The sequence below is a fragment of the Podarcis tiliguerta genome (genome assembly GCF_965153285.1).
Source record: "Podarcis tiliguerta genome assembly, chromosome: 10".
Classification (NCBI taxonomy): Eukaryota; Metazoa; Chordata; class Lepidosauria; order Squamata; family Lacertidae; genus Podarcis; species Podarcis tiliguerta.
Genome location: NC_139543.1, coordinates 56238191 through 56260848, shown reverse-complemented (window position 1 = coordinate 56260848; position 22658 = coordinate 56238191). Strand labels below are relative to the sequence as shown.

The following is a 22658-nucleotide window of genomic DNA, read 5'->3' as shown; positions in this document are numbered from 1 at the left end:
TTGACTTCTTTGTGAACTTTATTCTACGCTACGTTGTAAGATAAATTAGATGTCAAAGAGCTAGATTTGAGAGAGCAATCTAGATGCTGTCCTAGCCCACGCTGCCAGATGAAAAACGTGAACTCAGTTTTTTATTTCTGCCAAACTATTTAATAACTCTGTTGCCAAGTGGCCTGTCTCTTGGGCCTTCTAATCTGGTCTGCCGCTTCTGGTCTGGTGGAGGATGTTATCCTGTCACCAGTGTTGATGTAAGAGCCAATTGCAAGCCCACTTGGCTTTTGTACATGGAATTGAAGGAGGTGCCATCTTGTACTTTGCCTTGTGCAACAAAATATATTGTGTTGGTCCTCCATAGACAGATGTCTTCAGTTGTTGCTTTCATGGTGGTTAGAAAATGAGACAGAGCTTGTCCTGTCCCCATTGCTGTTAGCCATATTTCAAGTGGAATGTATTAAGCAGAATGATACTGATGGTTACAAAATGCTTTAAGGGGTTTAGAAAGTTACCTACTACGTATATGATTTGGATTTTAACTGTTCTTCAGTCTATAAAAATGGAACTATAATGCTATGCTGAACAGGTTATTCAACTGATAGAAGGGCAGCCAAAAACACCACATAAAAGGAGGTTTTCAGGAGACACCTGTTTATTAAAAAGTATTTTCTGTGAGAGTTACAAATCTCACGTTCTTCAGGATAAAAACCTAAAAAGCTCATGATAGGAAAATACTCTCAAGGCTTTTACTTGGGTTTTTGCATCAAGCCTGCAGGATCATAGATTCTCATACTACTAGAATGCTTTCCTCTCTTCATATTGTTGAGGATGGATGTCAAATGTCGAATGCCAAGAGGCTTTTTATCAGCATGGTGAAATGAAAATATGTATTTTACATTAAAGACTGTGTATCAAAGCCTTTTGTTGGTGAATGGCCATCTTGCTGCAAAGTGACAGTATTTATTACTCTTCCAGTAAAGCTGAATATTACAAAAACTGTAAAGTTGATTTCTGACCTGTTTTAATGTTGGTTTTAACTATCGGAAAAAGAACTTAATTGAGCAAACATTAAACATTTTATTTCAATATTAAATGTTAAGTGAAAAACCACTGCTACCAGAGTACCGGTGCTTCAGAAGAAACCTTTGGTGAAAAGGCTTTTTGGCTCCAATTTGCTGCCTTTGGCAACAGAGTAATTTAGTTGTAATAGGAGTGAAAGTGAAGTAAATGGTGGTGGTGGTGGTGATGGCTGGGGGCCCAAAAGTGGCTGTACAAAGATGGGAGTTGCTGCTAACTATCTGGCAAATGAATTACTTAGCTAAAAATCACCAAGAATAGTTTAAGTGACTTCTATAGCTTTTCAGAAGTATCAATTTTCCTTCAAACAGTTCTCCCATGTTTGTGTTAGCTAGAAAAAGGAGGAGGGGAGCATATGTCTCATAAGTTGTACATGAATTTTTCTGACAATAAGCTTTGTTATCTACTAATCTAGGATAGCATCTTAATAATAGGCCTGCATGCCTATAACTCTCTCAAAATAACTTGTGGGACTTCTTACAGAAAATAAGGCTGGGATTCTGATGTTCCTAGAGTTACTACAGGTAATAAACACTTTCTTATTCCTCCATGGAAGCTAAGCTGATACTTACAGACACGATGCTCCTATTCAGTCCGAGGCACACATGGAACAAACTGCTTATCTAGACCCATTTTAATCCAACCCAAGCTGTAACATGGACTGAGATTCCATCCAGAACAAGATCAACGCTACTTGTCTGGATTGACAGGCCATTCACACTGAGCAGCTCTGTCTTATTTGGATTTAGCTTTCAGTTTATTAGTCCTCATACAGCCCATGTGGACTCCAGGCACTTGTTTCATATCATAGAAGAATAAAATGATCAACAATTTTTAATGTGTAGGACTTACTTCAGTCTTGCATGTAACTATTTATAGGACAGATTCCTAACCCCACCAGAAACTGGTTGCCTTTAACCTTTGGCGTTTTCTCTTTTTGAGAAAGTAAGAGAGTCAGCCTTCATAGCTGGAAAAAAATATTAAAGTGCTGTAGTAGCTTGCAGTTTGGGGCAGGCATGACATGTGAGGAAGTAGGTAGTAGCCGAGGGGATTTGCCTAAGGCAAGCTGCAAATTGCATGGCAGACTCACATATTGAATCAAACAATATTCTCGTACCTGTTGCTTCAGCTGTTGCACCAAGCGGTCTTTCTCTCGTTTAAGTGCAGCTACTTCATCTTGGGTTTTTTTCTTGGAGGACGACAGCTCCAGCAGAGCAATATTGGCATCTTTTTCACTAATGGCAGCTAGAAGGGCTTCTTGCCTGAAAAAGAACAGGAGAATGGCTTAATTGCACATACATTCAACAACATCTAATTGTACCTGGTCAAGTTTTTAAGTTTATTACTGACACCTGCCCCAAGTCCCCCTTTAAAATCATGCTTTTAAAAATGATTGTCATATGAATGTCAAGCTGCTAGATCAATGCAATGACCAAGAGTGGTATTCTGTGTCCCCATGACACAGAAGAGAGGCCACTGGAGGATGCTTTGCTGAAGGGGCTGTCAAAAAAAGGAGCCAGGCCTGGGAGACCACTCCAAATAGCAAATTATCCATCTCTACCTGCATTCTAAATGGATAATATAAACCCAAATAGTCTGTGTAGAAGTTTGCAATCAGTCCTTAGTTCAAGGTGTGAACTCAATACATTTCAAACTACTCCCCCTCCATATGCAGCTAGGCCTTAAGTAGAAAAATTTCCCACAATAAAGGTAATGATGTGGTCACATGACTCAGCTTTTATTCTCAACATCTCTATAGAAATTCTGTATAATATAAAATAAATCAATATTTGCTTTCCCATAGTTACAATGTTTTGATCCTCATTCTTCTTTCAAGATTCCCAGACTATAGAATCACTGCTCAGGGCTAAGACAAGAGATAATGAATGCCTTAATCGCCACCCCAGCACCTTAGTCACTATATCCCCAACACAGTGTCTAATGATTCAGGCCAACCTTTGTCATTTATTTTTTATAAAAAAGATTGCTCCTATTTCCATGATATAAACATGCAAGCTGTCAGCTGGTACAGTGGTACCTCGGGTTACAGATCCTTCAGGTTACAGATGCTTCAGGTTATAGACTCTACTAACCCAGAAGTAGTACCTCGGGTTAAGAACTTTCCTTCAGGATGAGAACAGAAATTGTGTGGCGGCGGCTGCAGCAGGAGGCCCCATTAGCTAAAGTGATACCCTCATGTTAAGAACAGTTTCAGGTTCAGAACGGACCTCTGGAACGAATTAAGTTCTTAACCTGAGGTACCACTGTATTGTAGTTCTCTTCCTAAGTACTACCTTTCACATTATTTAACTAAAGGATGCTGGTCCAAATGTGATATTCCTTTACTGGTTTTATACTTGAAATCATTTATAGCAAGATTAGCTAACCTGTGGCCCTCATGATGGTGTTAGCCAATGTGGCCAAGAATTATAGGAGCTGTAGCCCAAGAACATTTGGAGAGCTACACAGTTTGGCCATTCCTGATTTACAGCTATAACCCACTCTAGATCTTAAGACAGGTATATGGGGGGAAAAGCATTAGCTTGTCCTCTCAGACCAATATGTAACCCGATATGAAAGTCATTATCCTAGGCTTGTTGTATGTATGAATTTAAATGCTTTTTATAATTAAAAGAATGCCTATCTTGGGGTGTATGACACCAACTATGAACTAGGAATTTGACAAGAACAAAAGAAAGGGAGGGCAAACATGCTAGAATTGGCAGGAAAAGATAACGAGTGTACACATAGTCCAGCCACACACAGAAAGCTATCATGTCATGCATATTGCACTTGAAAAGTTACTGTCTATTCTTATATTAATCTGGGCAGATCCACACATGGATACATGCCATTTGATGATATTTTGCCACTTGATGATTAGCAGTTGAAAGTATCAACTGTGTTTCAGCTGGTGCTAGTTAAGGAATATGAAAGGTCTGTCTATAATATTTGATCTGTGACAGCAGTTTCACAGGTGTAAGTAATCACTCAAAGTTGCTGTCATCAACAGATGACTAATGAATAAACACTAGGTATGCAGTTTTGGACAGGTTTTTCAATGAGTAAATTATTTTAATAATTTAAGTCAGGGGTCAGCAACGTTTTTCAGCCGTGGGCCGGTCCACTGTCCCTCAGGCCATGTGGTGGGCTGGACTATATTTTGAAAAAATATATGAATGAATTCCTATGCCCCACAAATAGCCCAGAGATGCATTTTAAATAAAAGCACATATTCTACTCATGTAAAAACATGCTGATTCCTGAACCGTCCGCAGCCCAGATTGAGAAGGCGATTGGGCCGCATCCAGCCCACGGGCCTTAGGTTGCCTACCCCTGATTTAAGTCCTTATCCTATCGCTGACAACTGTAAGTTCTATGAACTGCAGATTTATTCTACTATCAGAACTCTACCATCACATTATTCAACTTGTACAAAACAGTAGCAGCACAAGCACTGTGCAAAATAATTCCTGGGCAGAAATATAAGTTGAGAGTGAATTACTGGGAGCCCTGCACTTGAAATGTACTGATTTTTCTCTAACAATACAACCCTGTGTAAGTTAACTAAGAAGTAAGTCCTAAGGCTTAACTCCCTAGTTAAGTATGTTTACAGCAGTCTGTAGCCTTTACTTTTTTTAAGCAAGCCATTCAGATCTCGACAGATCACAAAGCACATTCAGGAAATCTGAGGAATTCCCCTGTTAACAGATTTCTAAGGCATACTGCAAAGGCATCTTGGATCTGGCTTCAAGGCTATATATTGGTCTCCTAGTTAAAGGCTCATCCATGGAGCAAGACCATTTGCTGGTCACATTTCTCCCATTCCTGCTGCGGAATGATATGAATAAATCACTGGGCCGAGGTCAGAGCAGCCTGCCCATAAAGTGATTCATGGACCCAGCAGCGCCATCCCTCAGGACTATGTACTTTATTACAGTAAACCTCAGAACAAGATACAATTTCCTGTCTCAAGGAGCAGCTTTTAAATCAGGACACCTGGACAGCCCTGCAACCACTTAGAAACAATAGATCTCAGCCCTACCAGTGCTTCTTGTTGCTGTCCTCTGCTCACCAGTGAGCTGCTGAATTTCACTTTCAGAGGTAACTACGGTGGCCCCAAAGTGATGGGAGTAAAATTCTTAACATGCTCGATGTTCTCCCTGTTCTAGATCTGTTATTTCCCCCATTAAAGAGACTGGTATGCTTTTTATACTAATTTAAGAATAAGGAATGGTCTGGCTGCACAGATCACAAAGCTGCTATGAATTTGACTTTTTAAGACTAATCTCCATCACCTATAAATCAATACAGGAACATATTTTGACAGTAACCCAGGTTTTTGATCATTACACAAACCGTTATATTTTTCACAAAGGCTATATTTCACAAAAGTTTGCTAAGTGATTGCTATCAATGCTGACCAATGCTGCATATCGTTCAAAGCCATAGAAGGTAAATAATATTTACCTTTACCTTTTAGCTAAGTCTAGGCTTGCTAGTTCAACTTCCTTATGCTTGCAAAAAAGATAGACCCAAAACACCTTACTTATAAGCTGATTCAAATGCAATGCATTTGATAATGATTCCAGTTTAATGTAAAAATTTAACTGTATTAGGAGATTACTGTATATAGTACAGAGCTTATTTATGGAGTTGATAATGGTTCCCAATGGGGTCTCAGAGCCGTGATGATTCCTTCCCCCAAACTGAAAATCAACTTCATATATGAATAAAACCCCTACAATACTATTTGGGGTTACATCTCATCTTAATTGCTGCATATAGTACATATGTACATATAGTACATAGCACATATAGTAGTTATTTACACTGAGAGTATATTGGGGGCCTTTAAATCCCCTCAGTATGTTGGATGTGGAATGTTTCTCCCCTACTTTGTTTAAAGTGGGGGTTAACCTTAATGCAATTTTAATTGAAACCCTAAACAAATTTCATGAATGTACCACCCCTTTATTGTAGGTGGCACAGTTTGAGGCAAATATTTCACATATTTTATAGCCTTTGTAGGTTAGTTGTAACCAGCAACTGACAAGGATGTTAAAAGCAGCAGCACGTGGTCTCTGCTCCTCTTCTCAACTATCAAAGATTAGAAGCATGCTACAAAAATGTTGCCTTTGTTGTAATACAGAAGTCATTACAGCAGTCAAAGTTCACCACAAACCCTACCTAGGGGATTGATGCTAATAGCTTTCATGTGGTTCCAGAACTGCCAAGTTCCTTAGAGAGAACAGTGTTCTCAAATATAGGCCAAAGCCCTTCTCCTTCCTGAAGACACAGACAGAGGCCAATGCATGCTCAAAGAAGGGGTCGAGCTGAGGGGAGAAAAGCAGTAACTGCTTGACAGAAACAGGCACCTTTTCACAGAGATCTGCCGTTGACATTTTCTGTCCTGGACATCACTGCGGAAAAACTCTGAGGCTAACTTAAAAATAGAGTTAACAAATTCTTGAAACCAAGGATGAAGTTCAGAGGGGCAATAAAGATAACCTGAATGATCTTATTACAAAAAACTGTGAACATTATGACAAACACTGAAATGCAGCTGGGAGAAGGAAGATTTTGAAACCCAATATTTCCAAACCTGGAAACATTTTAAGAAATGAAGCAAATGTAGCGAGGGGGGAAACAACTGAGAAGGCTTTTAATGACAGGAGCCAAGTTTTCAGATAACCTGTGTGGGACAGAAGACTGAGAAAGTGCAGCCCTTCTATAAAAAGCCTTAAACAAAATCAAATTAAAAAAACTCCTTCAGAGGCCTGCTGGCTCAGACCAATAATCCATCTCTTCCAACATCCAGTTTCCATTAGCAGTCAGCCAGATGCATAAATAAGCCCTCAAACTGGGCATTGAGGCAACAGCCCTCTTCTGCTGCTTGCCCCAAGTACAGTGGTACCTCGGGTTACATACGCTTCAGGTTACATACACTTCAGGTTACAGACTTTGCTAACCCAGAAATAGTACCTCGGGTTAAGAACTTTGCTTCAGGACGAGAACAGAAATCGTGCTCCAGAGGCACGGCGGCAGCAGGAGGCCCCATTAGCTAAAGTGGTGCTTCAGGTTAAGAACAGTTTCAGGTTAAGAACAGACCTCCGGAACGAATTAAGTACTTAACCCGAGGTACCACTGTATTCAGAGTTACACTGTCTTGGCATATGGAGGTTCATTTAATTCTTATGACTAATAGACTCCCTCTGTAACAACTGTGTAGAACAAAAACAGGGCAAATCCTAGAATTGACAGGGAGCCTGGGTAAGCAACTGCTTACAATAAAAAAGTTTTTATAAAAGCTTCTGCATACCTCAATCTACCTTTCAGATTCAACATGCAAAACTGATTAGGCAACAAGATTATTACAGAATTTCCATTTTAGGAGTTATGTCAGAGACAAAATAGGTTTTAGTCCAACGAGTCACAAGTACTAAAACTAAGTAATATAGGCTCTAAAAAAGTGGTTAAAAACAAAACAAAACCACCCAGATGCAGGGTAGACTAAGGTTCTTTCCCATTACAGGTTCTCTTTACATGAAGATTATGGAGTAGCTTTAAGATGGTTCCAGTTATTCTGAGAAAATGAGGATTCTCCCAGAAGGGATGTGTGTGAGATAAAGCGTTGTGTGTAGCTAAGAGAATGGGGCTCCATTTCTGCCTCAAAGCTTGTTTGCACAAATCTGCACCGACCTCACGGTGACTATTCATAAAGCATCCCCAAAAGAGCTGTAAAATCTGCTTTAAGCCCAGGTGCTGTAATTGCTGTCTGTCAAAACAGAACTGTTTTCTCAGTAAACATTTCAAAGCGCCCAGTGCCAGGTTGATTAGTTTGAGGGTGGGTGGGTGATGGGAGTGGTGAATGAGGGACAGAATAAGACTGATGGCCTGTAGACACTGAGCTTTTATTTAGTTAAAGCACCCCAGAGAGACTCCAACTACACAGTTTAGAGAGAATTCTTGCCTTTCTAGCAGAACCATGCAAGCAACAGGAAGGAATTGTTACCAAAAACGTCTGGGTTCCCGACATGGGAAATGTAAAGCGGTTCAGGAATCAAGAGGAGATCAACACAATGCCCCAACTGGAGTTATTGATCCTGCTGCTCCCAAAGCATCCAAATCTCAAAATGAGGTAATTCCTTTTAGCACAGGGCGGAAGACTTTTCCCACCACATCCCCCTTCAGCAGAAAGTGCTTGCAGTTAAATCTTTCCCTGGTTTTATTCACGTCCTGACCTTTAAGCTGTGTCCTACTTATGTCCCTCAAAGAAGGTGAAGAAGTCTCCATTGGTGCAAGCAAATGAAGACTGGCCAATGTACTTATGCACCTCAGACTGTGTTTAACCTCAGTTCTAATGCTGCTGGGCTCCTAAAACAAACACCCAATGCAGAAATTCTATTGTAATATTATTTATTTATCTAGTCATTAATTGATATTATATTAATGAAAATATTATATTAAGTTGAGTGTATGAGAGAAGGGAGTACTCAAGCCATATTTTGAAGGATATGGAATATGATGTCTGAATGCAACCACTGTCGTTTGTTACTGGTACATTGTTATTTGTTCGTTAACATGCTGTATCATACAGTATTTATTGGTTTGCCTCCTGTAAGCAGTATAAAAGTGTTACTTAAATATCCATTTCTTTTGTCATTGCAACAGAGATTGAGTGCATTCTCATGACACCACGGCTGCCATTTTTCAGACTTGATGGATTAAACTATAGAGCACAAGGAGTCAGATGCTTTTACACAAGACTGTCAGCATTATTAATTATAGTTTCTCATAACTTCTCAACAAAGTTTTGCTCCCCAAGAATTTCTTTGGGAATGGGGTTTTCAGGCAATGGGATGTATCCAATGCTAGGGAATTCTGTGAGTGCAACATAACTTCTTTCTTTCCTGTTCCCTTTGTGGACCTTCAAACTCAGCTCTTGGGGGTTAGGGGCTCCTCCGGGGCAGATTTTAGGGGGGTGCAGGGGGGAAGGAAACACAGGTCTTGCTGCGCCAGTGGATCTCTACTAACTGGATACAATTCGTTGTTCTTTACTTGGCTTACCTTACCTTGTTCTGCAAGTTCAAGATTAGAACTGCACTTTCTTGGCTCATGTATTCCCATCCACATTTTAAAGTATTCATTACATTGTATATTTTTATTTATAAACCAACCTGAATGTTTACTATGGAACTTCTGTGGTTTTAATATGGAACAGTGTTTCAGAAGGACACAAAATATACAAAATGAAAAGCTAGTTACTTTTGGTAGAAAAGAGATAAATAGTATCCTGCCCAACCCACACCATCATGGCTACAGATTTTTGAAAAACAACACTTTATTTCCATTTAAGATGGTGCTCTTTCCCATGAACTCAGACACATACGATATCTTTAACAGAAGAAAAACCTTCTTTTTCACTTAAGTGAAAAACCATAAAACAGAATTTCACCTACGCATACCATTTCATAATCGCTGTAGCTGGAGATACATCCTATACATTACAATATCAGGGGAGTAGCTCACTAATTAAAACTTTAATTAGGTCTACATTAGATTTTATCCATTTTCCCCACCTCACAACCATGTTTAATATGAATCTAACATAACATTTTATATATAGCAACTGTGATTTACAGAGATTGTGGAACTCAGCATGTGGCTTTGCAACTCTTGTTCCTTGGAAAGCTTATCAGATCAAGACAGTCTTAATACACTTGTATCTCTAGCCTTGATGGGCGACTCCTCCGTATCAAGGAAGCTGGAAACTATTTTATGGGCCATTTGCAAAACACTTAAAGAGTCTAATTCTTAGCAATTTTTAAAAACAATTTTTAAAAAATTAAAACTGTCTAAGTATAAATTAATGTGGATTAATCCTCTTTAAAAAAAAGCGGCTATAAAAAAAATGTCCTAATATGACGAAGAAAGGGTTCTTCATCCGGAAAATGACCCATTCATAAATATTTGCCAATGGTTTCAAAAAGAGTTTCCAGGTTTGCACTAATGAAAAGCACAAGGCTGGTTGACGAGGAACAACAGGACAAGCAGAAGGGTGACATGGTTGTCTTTTCAGTCTCAAATAATATCTGAGAACTATTAATTCCTTGTTGGGAGTCCAACTGCAGGAAGCACTGGATGAAGGAATGCATGAGCTGTACAAATATTCAACATTAAAAAATGAGACAATACAAAACACTAATGCAGCTATTTATTTGTTCAACATTAGCCCATTATCTGTTGTACAGTGGTACTTCAGGGTACATACGTTTCAGGTTACAGACGCTTCAGGTTACAGACTCCGCTAACCAGAAATAGTACCCCGGGTTAAGAACTTTGCTTCAGGATGAGAACAGAAATCGTGCTCCGGCGGCGCAGCAGCAGCAGCAGGCCCCATTAGCTAAAGTGGTGCTTCAGGTTAAGAACAGTTTCAGGTTAAGAACGGACCTCCAGAACGAATTAAGTACTTAACCCGAGGTACCACTGTATAAGGGAATTTGAAGGATCCTCAATCTTGCCTCGGATTTAGGCTGATCGCCAAAGAATTGATGCTTTTGAATTATGGTGCTGGAGGAGACTCTTGAGAGTCCCATGGACTGCAAGAAGATCAAATGTATCCATTCTTAAGGAAATCAGCCCTGGGTGCTCACTGGAAGGACAGATCGTGAAGCTGAGGCTCCAATACTTTGGCCACCTCATGAGAAGAGAAGACTCTCTGGAAAAGACCCTGATGTTGGGAAAGATGGAGGGCACAAGGAGAAGGGGACGACAGAGGACGAGATGGTTGGATAGTGTTTTTGAAGTTACCAACATGAGTTTGACCAAACTGCGGGAGGCAGTGGAACACAGGAGTGCCTGGCGTGCTCTGGTCCATGAGATCACGAAGAGTCGGACACGACTAAATGACTAAACAACAAACAACAAGTAGTTCCATGAACAGTAGCAGTTAACAGAGCAGTTGTGGCCAGGGAATAAACTTGCATTAGCAATTTAATATTGTTACAATATCATAAAAGAGATTGGTTGGGATTTTTGTAAGTTCTGACAGATATTTCACTGATGCTGGCTACTTGGATCATAGGATTAAGATACCTGCATCTCAAGTTTTACTTTTATCTCCCCTTGGAATTCCTAAGACATTTCCACAGAGTTTTTTGGGTTGTTTTTTTTAATGAAGGCCATTTCTACAAGAAAATTAGTCATTTGGAAACTTTGGCATGTTTTCTCTACTGTCTATCAAATAAGGGAGTTGCTTTTCAAGTATTAGCATTCCAGAGCTCCAGTTCTACTAACAATAATCAATAGTTGTATGTTGTGGGGTAGGTGATTCCAACCACAGTACAGAACAGTTAGATTCCCTTAACTGAAAAACATGAAATAGCTGAATTCATTATCATTTGATTGTCTTGCCAGAACTCTACTTTTATGATATGATTATGCAGGCTCCAGTCCTATGTTTTCCAAATCTCTTTAAGCCTGCAACTGTACTGATATCCCCCCCCCAAGAGAACATAAGATGTGTTGTGGTAAGTACTTTTCAATGACAGAAACAATAAATTGAAATAGCCTTTTGAGCTGTAGAGCTAATTTTGAAATTTTAATATTTGTGGCAAGGAAAATACTGAGCAGTTATGGAGAAACAGAATGGTTGGTATATGATGGAGAAAGAATGCTAGTTAATCAAAATAGCAATTTTTAATCAATATTCATTCCAATACCAATGCCTTTCTCATACAGATAACTGCATTTCTGTAAAAAACTTTGATGATCCCAGATTAGCTTGCTTGAATCTCTGCACCTGAATGTAATGCACATTCCTAATGAAATAAAAGTTATTTTCCAGGGGCCTATATATCCATTTTCCTTCACTGTTGTACCTTGTTTTCGTGAAACATTCTAGTATCCATTGCCAGAAGTCTACTATATGATATGATTATACAAGATCCAGTCCAAATCTGTTTTTCAAATCTTTTCAGCATCTTTTGCTACCACAATCCATATTCTATATCTGAAAACTCAGAGATACTGGTACATGTTCACAGCTTTTCTTATATTTATTACATCTTTGTCCTGCCTTACCTCTAATGAGTTTAGGGCAGCATATGTTGTTCTCCCTCTCTCCATTTTAGCATCGTAACAACATAACAAAAGAGTTGCCCGGCTGTATCTGACCAAAGGCTCATCAATTCCAGTATTCTGCTCTCACAGAATGTTATTATAGTGGTTCCAGTTCTACCTTCAGGACTGAGTCTAGAAAGTTACAATGGGGACTATCTTATCTCCAGTCCTATTTAATATCTACATGAGGCAATTGGAAGTGCTCACTGGAAGTTTCGGAGCAAGGTGCCATCAGTATGCTGATGACACTCAGCTCTATTTCTCTGTAACATCTGAATCAGGAGAGGCTGTGTAGTCTCTGGGCCACTGCCTGGATGTTGTGGTGAAATGAATGAGGAAAAACAAGCCGAGCTTGAATCGTGGCAGGATGGAGGCAGTGTGGGTGAGTAGCTCCTGTTTCTGAGAAACTGGCAAACTGCCTACACTGGATGGGGCTGCACACCCCCTGAAGGAGCAGGTTTACAGTTGGGGGTGTTTCTTGATTCAGCTCTGTCAATGGTGGCTCAGGTAGTCTCAGTGGCTATAACTGCCTTTTATCAACTGCTACTGGTTCCACAGCTACGGCCATTCCTGGACTGGGGGAGTCTGACCACAGTAGTTCATGCACTGGTTATTTCAAGATTGGAGTACTACAATGCAATCTACATGTGGCTTCTCTTGTGCTTGATCAGGAAGTTGCAGTTAGTACAAAATGCTGCAGCATGATAGCTGACAGGAATGAGACCTTGTCAGCATAGAACACCTGTGTTCAGAGGTCTGCACTGGTTGCAGATTTGCTACTAGGATGAGTTTAAGGTGTTACTATTGGTATATAAAGCCTTTAGCAAGAGGCTTTATCGTAGGCTTTTACCCACAATATCGCTTTACCCCATATGCGCCTACCCAGATGTTTAGAACATTTGTATGCGTTTTATTGTTTATTTTTAGTTTATTCTGTTGTGGTTTTAACTTTTTGTATTTTTAAAATTATGGTTGTACATTTTTAAAGGAATGATTTTATTGTTTTATCTTTTTTTGTAAACCGCTTTGAGGTCTTTTCTACAACCAAGCAGTATATTATATTATATTATATATATATATATATATGTGTGTGTGTGTGTGTGTGAGAGAGAGAGAGAGAGAGAGAGAGAGAGAGAGAGAGAGAGATTGAGAGATTGAGAGATTGTTAAAGGATTAACTGGTCCTTCCTTCCTCATGTCATAGCCTGCAAATTCACAAATCATCCTGCAGAGTTAAGAACGTTGACAGACAAATATGAAAGTGTAACATCCACTCAGTTTTCTCACCTCAGTGTCTTAATGGCTGCATTTTAAATGCTTGAATAACCCCCCCCCCCCCCGTGACAGACTACTAGCTGTGCATTATCAGAGAACACTTATTCCAATAGGTTTCAATCTCTGCTGGAGGTCTTTGGCAGTACCTCCAACCAACTTAACAGCATTTTTATTTCCCACTGCCTCAACTAGTCGTTGGGAGGATAATCAGTTACCGATTAACAGGATTGGCTGAGCACTAAAAAGCAATGAAGATGCTATTTTGCAAATGTGCACAGAAACAAATGCATAAGAAAGAGGGTCAATAAGATCAAATCTCTAGGAACATAATTCGGGGAACGGCCTGCTTCCACATCTGCCCCCTTGTGGAATCCCAGGGCTAAAAGCAGGGCCGGAGCTAGGGAGTGATGAGGTGGGCCCTCACCAGGGTGGCAGGCAAGGTCCGCCCCCCCCCCCCCCGCTGCAAAATCGGCTAAAAAATATGTCCATAAATATGTCTATAAATAAAAATATCGATCATTGCCTCATAAGAAAAGGTTTTAAATAGAGGGTGAATTGAATGGGTGGAGGATTGGAGGAGAGGCAGAAATAAGAGTTAATTTGTCCGTGGCTAGGGGGCGCAATCTGGATGGTTCTGCCAAGGGCACAAGATCACCCAGCTACGGCTCTGGGTAAAAGTAATGTCTGAATAGCCCGTATGATTGGCTTGGAATGGCTGTGTTACAATGAAGTTATGTAACGATGGGAAAGATACATGTATTGCTGGGATTCGTTCCTCTAATGCAGGCATGGCCAAACTTGGCCCTCCAGCTGTTTTGGGACTACAACTCCCATCATCCCTAGCTAACAGGACCAGTGGTCAGGGATGATGGGTATTGTAGTCCCAAAACATCTGGAGGGCCAAGTTTGGCTATGCCTGCTCTAACGTCTTGATAAACATTGGGGGAGCTGCGTAATATTCTACATAGGTGTGGGGTGGGGCTTGTTCAGCTACTGGATATTTTAGCTTGTTTTTCACTAAACCTAATAGCCTAGAGCAGGCTATATGTCCCAATACATGAATAAATATGATATATTATATGAATACATGAATAAATAAAAATTTAAATACAAATGATCAGGGTTCTGGGCCAACTCACAATGAAGTGCGATACTAAGAAACTTGTCATAACAGCATCTGTTTCAATGAACTCCAAGAAGCCACCCTGAGAGCCCAGAACTACACACACACACATGCAAAGCAAAGCATGCCCTCACATGCAATCCTGTACCCTCTGCGGGCAATCAACTGAAGATGAAATCTAATGTTTTGTGAATAGAAACTTGGCCAGACTGAAATGGTTAATTATACCGGCAACTCTGACCAAACTTTCCTCTCACGCATAGTTATAAAAAAAACAGAAGAGAAAGAAAAGCGATTTCTGGGCAGATAATTACTTGGCATTCTCTAACCTATAATCAAGTTTAAAAACACACTTTGGTTTCCTTGAAATATGTCACGGGAAGCAAAATATGAAGGGGCTCTGAAAGCTTGGCAATATTCTTCGAAATAAACTCTTGGAGTGCTGACAAATACTTTTAATTAAGAGTCATCTGTTTTTCCTTAATTCTTCTTCTTAAATATGTAGTTTTCCTTACTTTCCCAAGTCAGGCCTCACTGGCTTACTGCATATCTACCTTGCACTGGAAAGGAGAGAGAAATGTGTGCCGGATACGGACAACTCCTTTGGGTCAAACACCAGTTAAGACATAATCTGAAGATGAAAGCTGCCTTCTTCAGATGACAGCTCCATGGTCTTATACTGTATATTGCTATTTGGGAAGCCTCCTTTTGCCATCTGGGGAACAAATGCATATACTGTAATGTGCAAGTCTCCCATGTGGCTTCATTGTCAACAACAGAGGGACATCAATAGCCTCCATTTTGGGCAGTCAGTCAGACAGTCATAAAGCTATTATGATGAAAACCGTACCAACAATCATACAAATGAAAGTGTGCAAGCATCAATCCCACATTTTGGGATTAATGTGAAGCAAAGCAGCATATTAACATAGTAAAGATCAAGTGACAGGGGATGGGGAAAATGAAGCTAATATGTCCAAAACAAAGTGCAGGCATTAACGATTTCATGGCTGAAGTAGACTGCCAGGAGAAGTAGACAGATGATCAAAATACTATGCTGCATATATTAGCAACCAGAGCTATTTTTTTTTAAAAAAAGTAATAAAATAAAAGTATTTATACACCACCAGTTCACACAGTATAACACGGTAGTATACAACAATATATAAAATATAAAACAGCATAAGAACAGTAAAAGAAAACCATTTAAATGACTGTCTAATCAAAAAAATCAAAGAGTTATATAAGACTGTTTACCATAGGCCAGTAGGTGTTTTATTTTCATGCGCTTTAAAATTTTATATTCTGATTTTCAAACATCTAGGTCACAAAGCAGCTTACAACAATAAAAACACACAACGCACAAAATTTAAAACATAAATTAAACCTCAAAAAACAGGCACCAGAAACTCAACAGATGGCGCCTGTCTGCATTCCAGTGGGAGGGAGTTCTACAGAGTTGGGCCCACAATACCGCACAACTTCTAATTGATATAAGTTGTGCTTCTATGGAAGACCGCTAATAACGCTACTTCACTATAACTGGGATGTACAGGGTATGGTGGCGCTTAAGGTACCCTAGACCTAAGTTACTATGGGCCCATCTAGGTTATCTCACTGCTTCCAACTATGGTGTCTCCATAAAGCTTACAAGCAGGGCATGAAGACAAGAGTCCTCTCTGGCATCTGGTATTCAGAGTCATACTGCATGATGCAATGACTAGTGCTGCGACTTGGAAAACCTGGGGCCAAAGCTCTGTTGAGCCACTGAACTCACTGGGTGGCCTTTGGCAAACCACTATCTCTGTCTAGCCTATCATGGTTGTTATGAAGATAAAATCCAATAACCTCTTATAAGCGACCCTCAGCTCCTTGAAGGCTGTGTAGGATACAAATCAAAGTGTACACACACAGAGTACCTCTCAGGAGTTATCTAAAGTGCTAGGATTTGAGGCTGCAGAAAATTACACAACAGGAAAAGAGCCAAATGGTTTTGAGGGAAGGACATTGCCAATGTTAACCACAGTTTTTTCACACATCACCTAGTATGCTGTGGCCTAAGTAAACATGAAAAAGTTAGTAGCAGTAGAAATGCAGCAAATTAAATTGGAAAAGTGGGGCAATTGGATGTAAAGATTAAGGACTGCTTGCAACTACTTCCAGAAAATCCAGATAACGTAAACTGTATGCTCTGCAAAATATATTCAGTAGTTAAAGTAACATTATGCATCTGCCTTTCATAAACACACATGCTGACCTCACTTCCCTCATTGCCTCTGCTTGATCAAGCTGTCTGGTAACTCCAGCTGATGGATGCAGAACACAGTGGATATATATTTTCATGCATTTCCTCAAGTACCTGTTGGTGGCAAGTTACATTTCTGACTGCATCCAGGAAAGTATACCTGTTAACTTTTGCCTTAGATAAATTCTATTAAAAAGGGGGAAATCTTGGCAAGGCCAAGAGTGAGACTTGCCCACTGTCTGGGTTCCCTTCCCACCCAGCCAAAGGGGCAGACTTTTTAGTTCATTATCACCTCATCAGCATTTCTGTCAGCTGCCAATGGTGAGAAAAAAGACTAAGCCACTCACTAATTCCTGGCTTTTCTGCCTCCTCCAGCAACAGCAAATCCAGAACAGATGGGCACTGTTTAACCCTCTACACCCAATTGCCTGCTTTGATCAGGCCAATCAAGCCAGTTAGGGTAGAGGGTGACTAACACATAGCATTTATGCAGCCACCACAATGAGGGGGGCACAGTGGGAAAGGGCATTTTCTAAAAAATGGTATTACGGAGCTTTAGGTTTTAGAACTAGAACATGAAAATGAAATCATTGGTGGCTTGAGACCTGGAGATTGCCACCCTATATACTCCATTATAATCATAGACATTGCTGCTAGGCAGAGTGCCTACCCAAAGAATTCAGGTGCCAGCGTAAATCCTGACTCTTCTGAGCAGCCTATAGGCTTGTTCATTTTTGCTCTGTATTGTATAAATCTTGTTGTTTTCTACATGTGCTCTTTTTCTCCTGCTGGTTTTTTACTTGAGTATTTTTGTGTAGAGATCATATACTGCACAGTGCCTAGTGCTTTTAAAAATATGTATTCAAAATTAAGCGAGAGGAATAATCCAAGATCTGCCTGAGGGCGCTTATAGTCAAAAGGTGGGATATACATCTTCCAAACAAACAAGTAAATCATTGTTATAAGATGGCTAAAATTGTGCAAATCAGGAAAGAACTGTTACTTAAAACAAGTTTTTTTAAAAAAAAAGAAAGGAAAAAAAACAAAACCTAGCAAGCATGCAAATTCCTGTACACTTACAAAAGGAACCAGTTAGTTTATCACTCACAGGATGAAGAGTGCATTGAAGTAGAATAGCTGGACATTACTGAAAATCTAGAAACGAAATTAAGTAAAATGGGAAATGCAGAACAGGCACAAGTTTCTTGCCAACTGCACTAGGTTTTGATGGAGTTTTTTCAAAGCACTATTGCTACTAACAGAGTCATCAACCTGACTCCAGCCTGCCAGCTCCACCAAGATGTAACTGAAAACGGGTAATCAGATTCCGAAGATGTATTATTTGCTTTATCTGGGGGAAAATTTGGTTCTGTTCCTTTTCAATATTTCTGGTGCCCAAATCCAGGAACTTCAGTCACAAGAGAATGAGAGAGGAAAACAAAGTATTCCTAAACTTCTGAAATGTTTAGCCACCAAGTTTTTTGTTTGGTTGGTTTTTTTAGTCTATTCTTCCTGCACATATATGCTACTGGTCCCCATTCCAAGGGCCAATGTGTAATAGGTCACTCACAGCATGAAACAGCTTCAATGGACAGTACGGTGCAGACACAATAATAGTGGACAAGTAAGACTTTTGTGACATTATCATTGCCACATACATAATAAGCTTAAGATGAGGTCTTAGTTGCGTCCAGAAAGACTTGTGAGTCTTCCTCCACCATAATTTTAGCTGTCTTCCCTTTCATTTCATTGCTTCCAGCTCCCCAGTGAACCAAGGAGTTTTCTGAGCTCTGCAAGAAGGAAGAGGATGCTTAAAAGAGATTGGCTCCATTACCTGGGCCCTCTGTATTCTACAGATTGGCCAGGATGTTGGCAGAACCACAGCCTTATCCCTTGGAAGCTCCTGTCACCTCAGTCAGGAGAAATCCACCAGGATCCATTAATCTTTGAGGGGCTGACCATTCTACTAGGCTTCCTGCTCCTGCAGAGTTATTTTCTCTCCTTCCTGCCTGCCTTTGTACAAACCCTGCAGACCCGTACTGCTGCTGATACACTATATCTGCAATTATTCATTTCTTGTAGACTGTTGAACAGGCCACCTGGCAAGGGCTCATGACAGACAATGGCAACCCCTCTTCCCTGACCACTTGGTCTATGCTGCTACACCACTGAGAAACCTGGTAGACATAACTGTACAAAACAGACACCAGCTCCTTCTTCCACCCGTGTCTCAGTGATGCAAACGAGATCAGTGTGATTAACTGGGATCAAGTCCTGCATGAGAACTTGACCTGTAATTCAAAAGCAAGATGTGTGGACCCAATTAGGATCTGATATCTGCAACTTGTTGGGGCAAAAGACTGGATGAAGGGAAAGCTCCTGGATGTCTGTTCCTCTGCCCCTCATCTGACTAGTCAAATGGCCATCATAACTTCTTACTTAAATGCTCTGAATATGTGTTTCAACCTCCTTCCTTTCTTCATCAATAATTATACTCTGCTCTAAAGTTAACTTTGCATATTAGTATATCTTTCCCACATTTTTATTTGTGAACTACCAGAATATCACCCTATTTTTTCACGCTCCCCCACTCCATTTCTTCAAAAGAGAGGGCTGTGATTTAAAGACTGGCTATAATAAAAGCAGAGGAGCAATACACCCTGTCGGCTTCAAAGCAAAACAAAGAGCTGCATGCTACAGTGAAACACTGCCCTAAAGCATTTTGTTTTCTTGGGAAGGCGGAAGCCTTCATTTTCAAGCTACAACAGAATAAAGGGTCAGAATATGATCCATGAGAATTTATAGATGGTGTTAACTACAATAATGATAGTATATATATATATATATTAAAACAGAAATAATCACAAATCCAACAAATGGTTGCTGCCAGAATCAAAACCAATAGTGTATACAAGTGCATTCTAGCCAGTCAACTTCCATTGTTCCAAAAAATTTGGCAGCTTTACCCAAATCTACAACACTTTGCTGAAGCCACTAATCTAGGAGAACTTGAGTGTTTCACATTACAACAAATGTAATTCTGCTCCCACAATATCAGTATTCTTGTGATATTTTGAACACTATTATACCAAACCATCTCATATCAAATCCTGTGATACAAGGTATTGTACAAAATACAATGGATCTCACTTCAAGAGTGGAAAAAGAAGCAGGGCAGCCAGAATGATGTGGGCATGCCCAATCCATCGACAGAAAAGAGGCATATATTAGCCACAGCTATGATTCCTCACAAAGATATTTGCATCTCTCTGTTCAGAGTGGAAGGAAATGTGGGTATCCAATTCTGGTATCTAATGAAATGTGGCCCTAATTAAGGGGGGAGGGGTTCAATGTAAGAGAGGCCAAGCCAGTGTAAAGATGAACTAAGCAGGAAGAATAAACAGACTCTCATGCATTGTGGATTTTTGAGGGGTATTTACCGATAGCTTTCCTAGACACTGCAGGTGGTACTAGCAGGTACCCTGGCACTGTGGGTGATCTCTGCATATAGATTTTGACCTTTTCTTCTTAAAATACAACTTTTAACCAAGACGTGGAGACCCACTTGGAGAAATTAGAAATAGTTAAGACTAAAAGGGGTGTGGGTGTGTAAAACAAACAAACAAACAAACAAACACAATAAAAAATCATGTACTATAAAAGGTTTTTTGATACACACTATATGAAATGAATATTGTTAGATGAAAAAGAATGCACAGAACTCTCTGAATTACTCCCCCCCCCCTGCAGTTGCAGGGTATCAGTATACCTGGGTTGGACGTAAAGCAGGACTTGATCTTAGTTTAATTTCTTCCGAGGGTAAAAAGCAAGCAAAACAACATCTGAAGAGGGTGCAACAGACCAAACAGCTTTGGAAACATCACTATACATTCCATTTCTCCCATTGCAGAAATATTAGTCATACATTCCATGTTGTAAAGAAGCTATAAGCTACAGTGGTCAAGACCACTAAAGTGAAGCCTTGGAGTGAAGTTTCTTGAAGTGATTTGCGTTGTAAATAGAGAGTTAACCGATTATTAGTATCTGCAGGTGTCAGGGAACTGCCATCGGCAGGACAGGAGGTGCAAAGGCTCTCTGAGGTAGAGAGAGACGTAACAGCTGAAGAGGGAACCAGTAGGGGGCGAACAGGAACGTCAAGGGAAGGAGAGTCGGAGGAATGGCTCAGAGACGCTTCCAGCGAAAACAGTGGGGAGGTCTCAGGACCTCCTATAGGGACACCTGTTCCTCGACGGAAACTGTCACGCAGAGAGTCCAGAAGACGTGTTTCCGTTAAGGAGCTTTTATGTTGGAAACGTTTCCGAAAGCAACCACTTTCGGATTCTGCTAGCGATTGACGCAGCCATGCTGGAGGGGCTCCGTCACAGGCAGAGGTTTGAGAACTTGTTCAAACTCTGAGGGACTTGCAGTTTACGCACAAGCAGCTCTTCATCCCATCACAGCAATCCGAAAGCCACCGAAAGCTAGCTTGTGCCAGGGAGAGGCATCATGAGCGAACCAGCCGGAACCGGAGCAGCTGGAGCAGCTGGAGGAGGTCCAAGCCTGGAGGAAAGGTATAGGACGTTGGAGATCCAGCTTGCCTTGCAGACGGCGAGGCTGGAGGAGAGGAGGGCTCAGGATGCAGAAAGGGGGAAGGAAAAAGCCACCCCGCTCACCAGAAAGATGCCAGGATTGGTGCAGAAATTTGGGGGGGACCCCAGAAACTATCATGCCTTTAGGACAGAGATGCAATACGCTCTCAATCTGCAATTTGATGACTTCCCCGATGAGGAATCGCGAGTGGCTTTTGTAATTAGCCATCTCGAATCAGGGGCGAAGGACTGGGTTAGACCCTTGATGGCAGCAAATAATGAGATCCTAAAGGACACGAGGAAGTTTTTTCGTGCCATGGACCTGATGTTTTCCAGCGACATTGAGCAGGGAGGGGTGCGAAGGCAGTTAATGGCTTGCAAACAGGGGAACCGGACTGTCCGTGAGTACTGGACTGAGTTCACTATGTTGATTCATAGATTGGGGTGGAACCTGTCTGCGGAGCCCATTCAGATGCTTTTCGAAGAAGGGCTCTCTTCGTCCTTAAAAGATGAACTTTCCCGGGCCCCCAGAGCGGAGTCTATGGACCAGCTGACTAAATCCGCGCTGGCCATAGGAGCGCGCCAGGAAGCGAGGGCTTTGGAGAAGAGGGAGGGGAAAGGAGAACGTTGGAGGGAGCTCCGCATTCCAGACATTCCAGAGCAGCCTTTCCCGCCGGCAGAGCCGATGGAAGTTGGAACAGCGCGGGCGCGCGCAGTTTCAAACCTCGGTGAAGGGCGGAAGAAGGAGGGAAAGAGCGCCAAGAAATGTTATCTCTGCCAACAGCCAGGACACTTTGCCAGAGTCTGTCCACGAAGAACGGAATGGCAAGGCATGGCAGGAGCTGTTGGGGGAGAGGAGGAGGAAAGCAAGGAGCAAGTAAAAGCCAACGCCTGGCTGCCACCGTCGGGGCACAGCAGCCAGGCCCAAAAGCAGTGAAAGTGCCCTCACCAGAACCTCCCAGACCTGCTCTAGTGATAGAGGTGTTGCTAGAGCTGCCAAACGGACACCCCCTACAGATCAAGGCCCTTCTGGATTCAGGCAGCTCCTGTAATTTCATGAGTAAGGAGTTCGCAGCTGAGCACCAGATACAAACCCTCCCCTTAAGTAAACCCCTGCAGGTGACCACGATTGACGGCAGAGAGCTGTTGGGAGGAGAAGTGAACCAACAGACAGTCCCCATGATAATGAGGGTGGCAAGGCACACCGAGAGGATAGCGTTTAATGTGGCCAC

At 41.1% G+C, this 22658-nt stretch overlaps 1 protein-coding gene across 23 annotated transcripts in view; it reads right to left on the bottom strand.

The window, feature by feature from the left end:
* The window catches only part of ERC1 (ELKS/RAB6-interacting/CAST family member 1), a 164841-nt gene that overhangs the window by 35104 nt on the left and 107079 nt on the right, over positions 1-22658 (bottom strand). For all 23 annotated transcript variants that reach the window (XR_014502601.1, XR_014502602.1, XM_083401887.1 and 20 more), the window contains one exon: positions 2189-2333. Coding sequence is in view for 21 of the 23 variants with exons in the window: in XM_083401887.1 (XP_083258013.1) it covers positions 2189-2333 (145 nt within the window). In the remaining 2 variants the exon portion in view is untranslated. The remainder of the gene's footprint in view (positions 1-2188; positions 2334-22658) is intronic.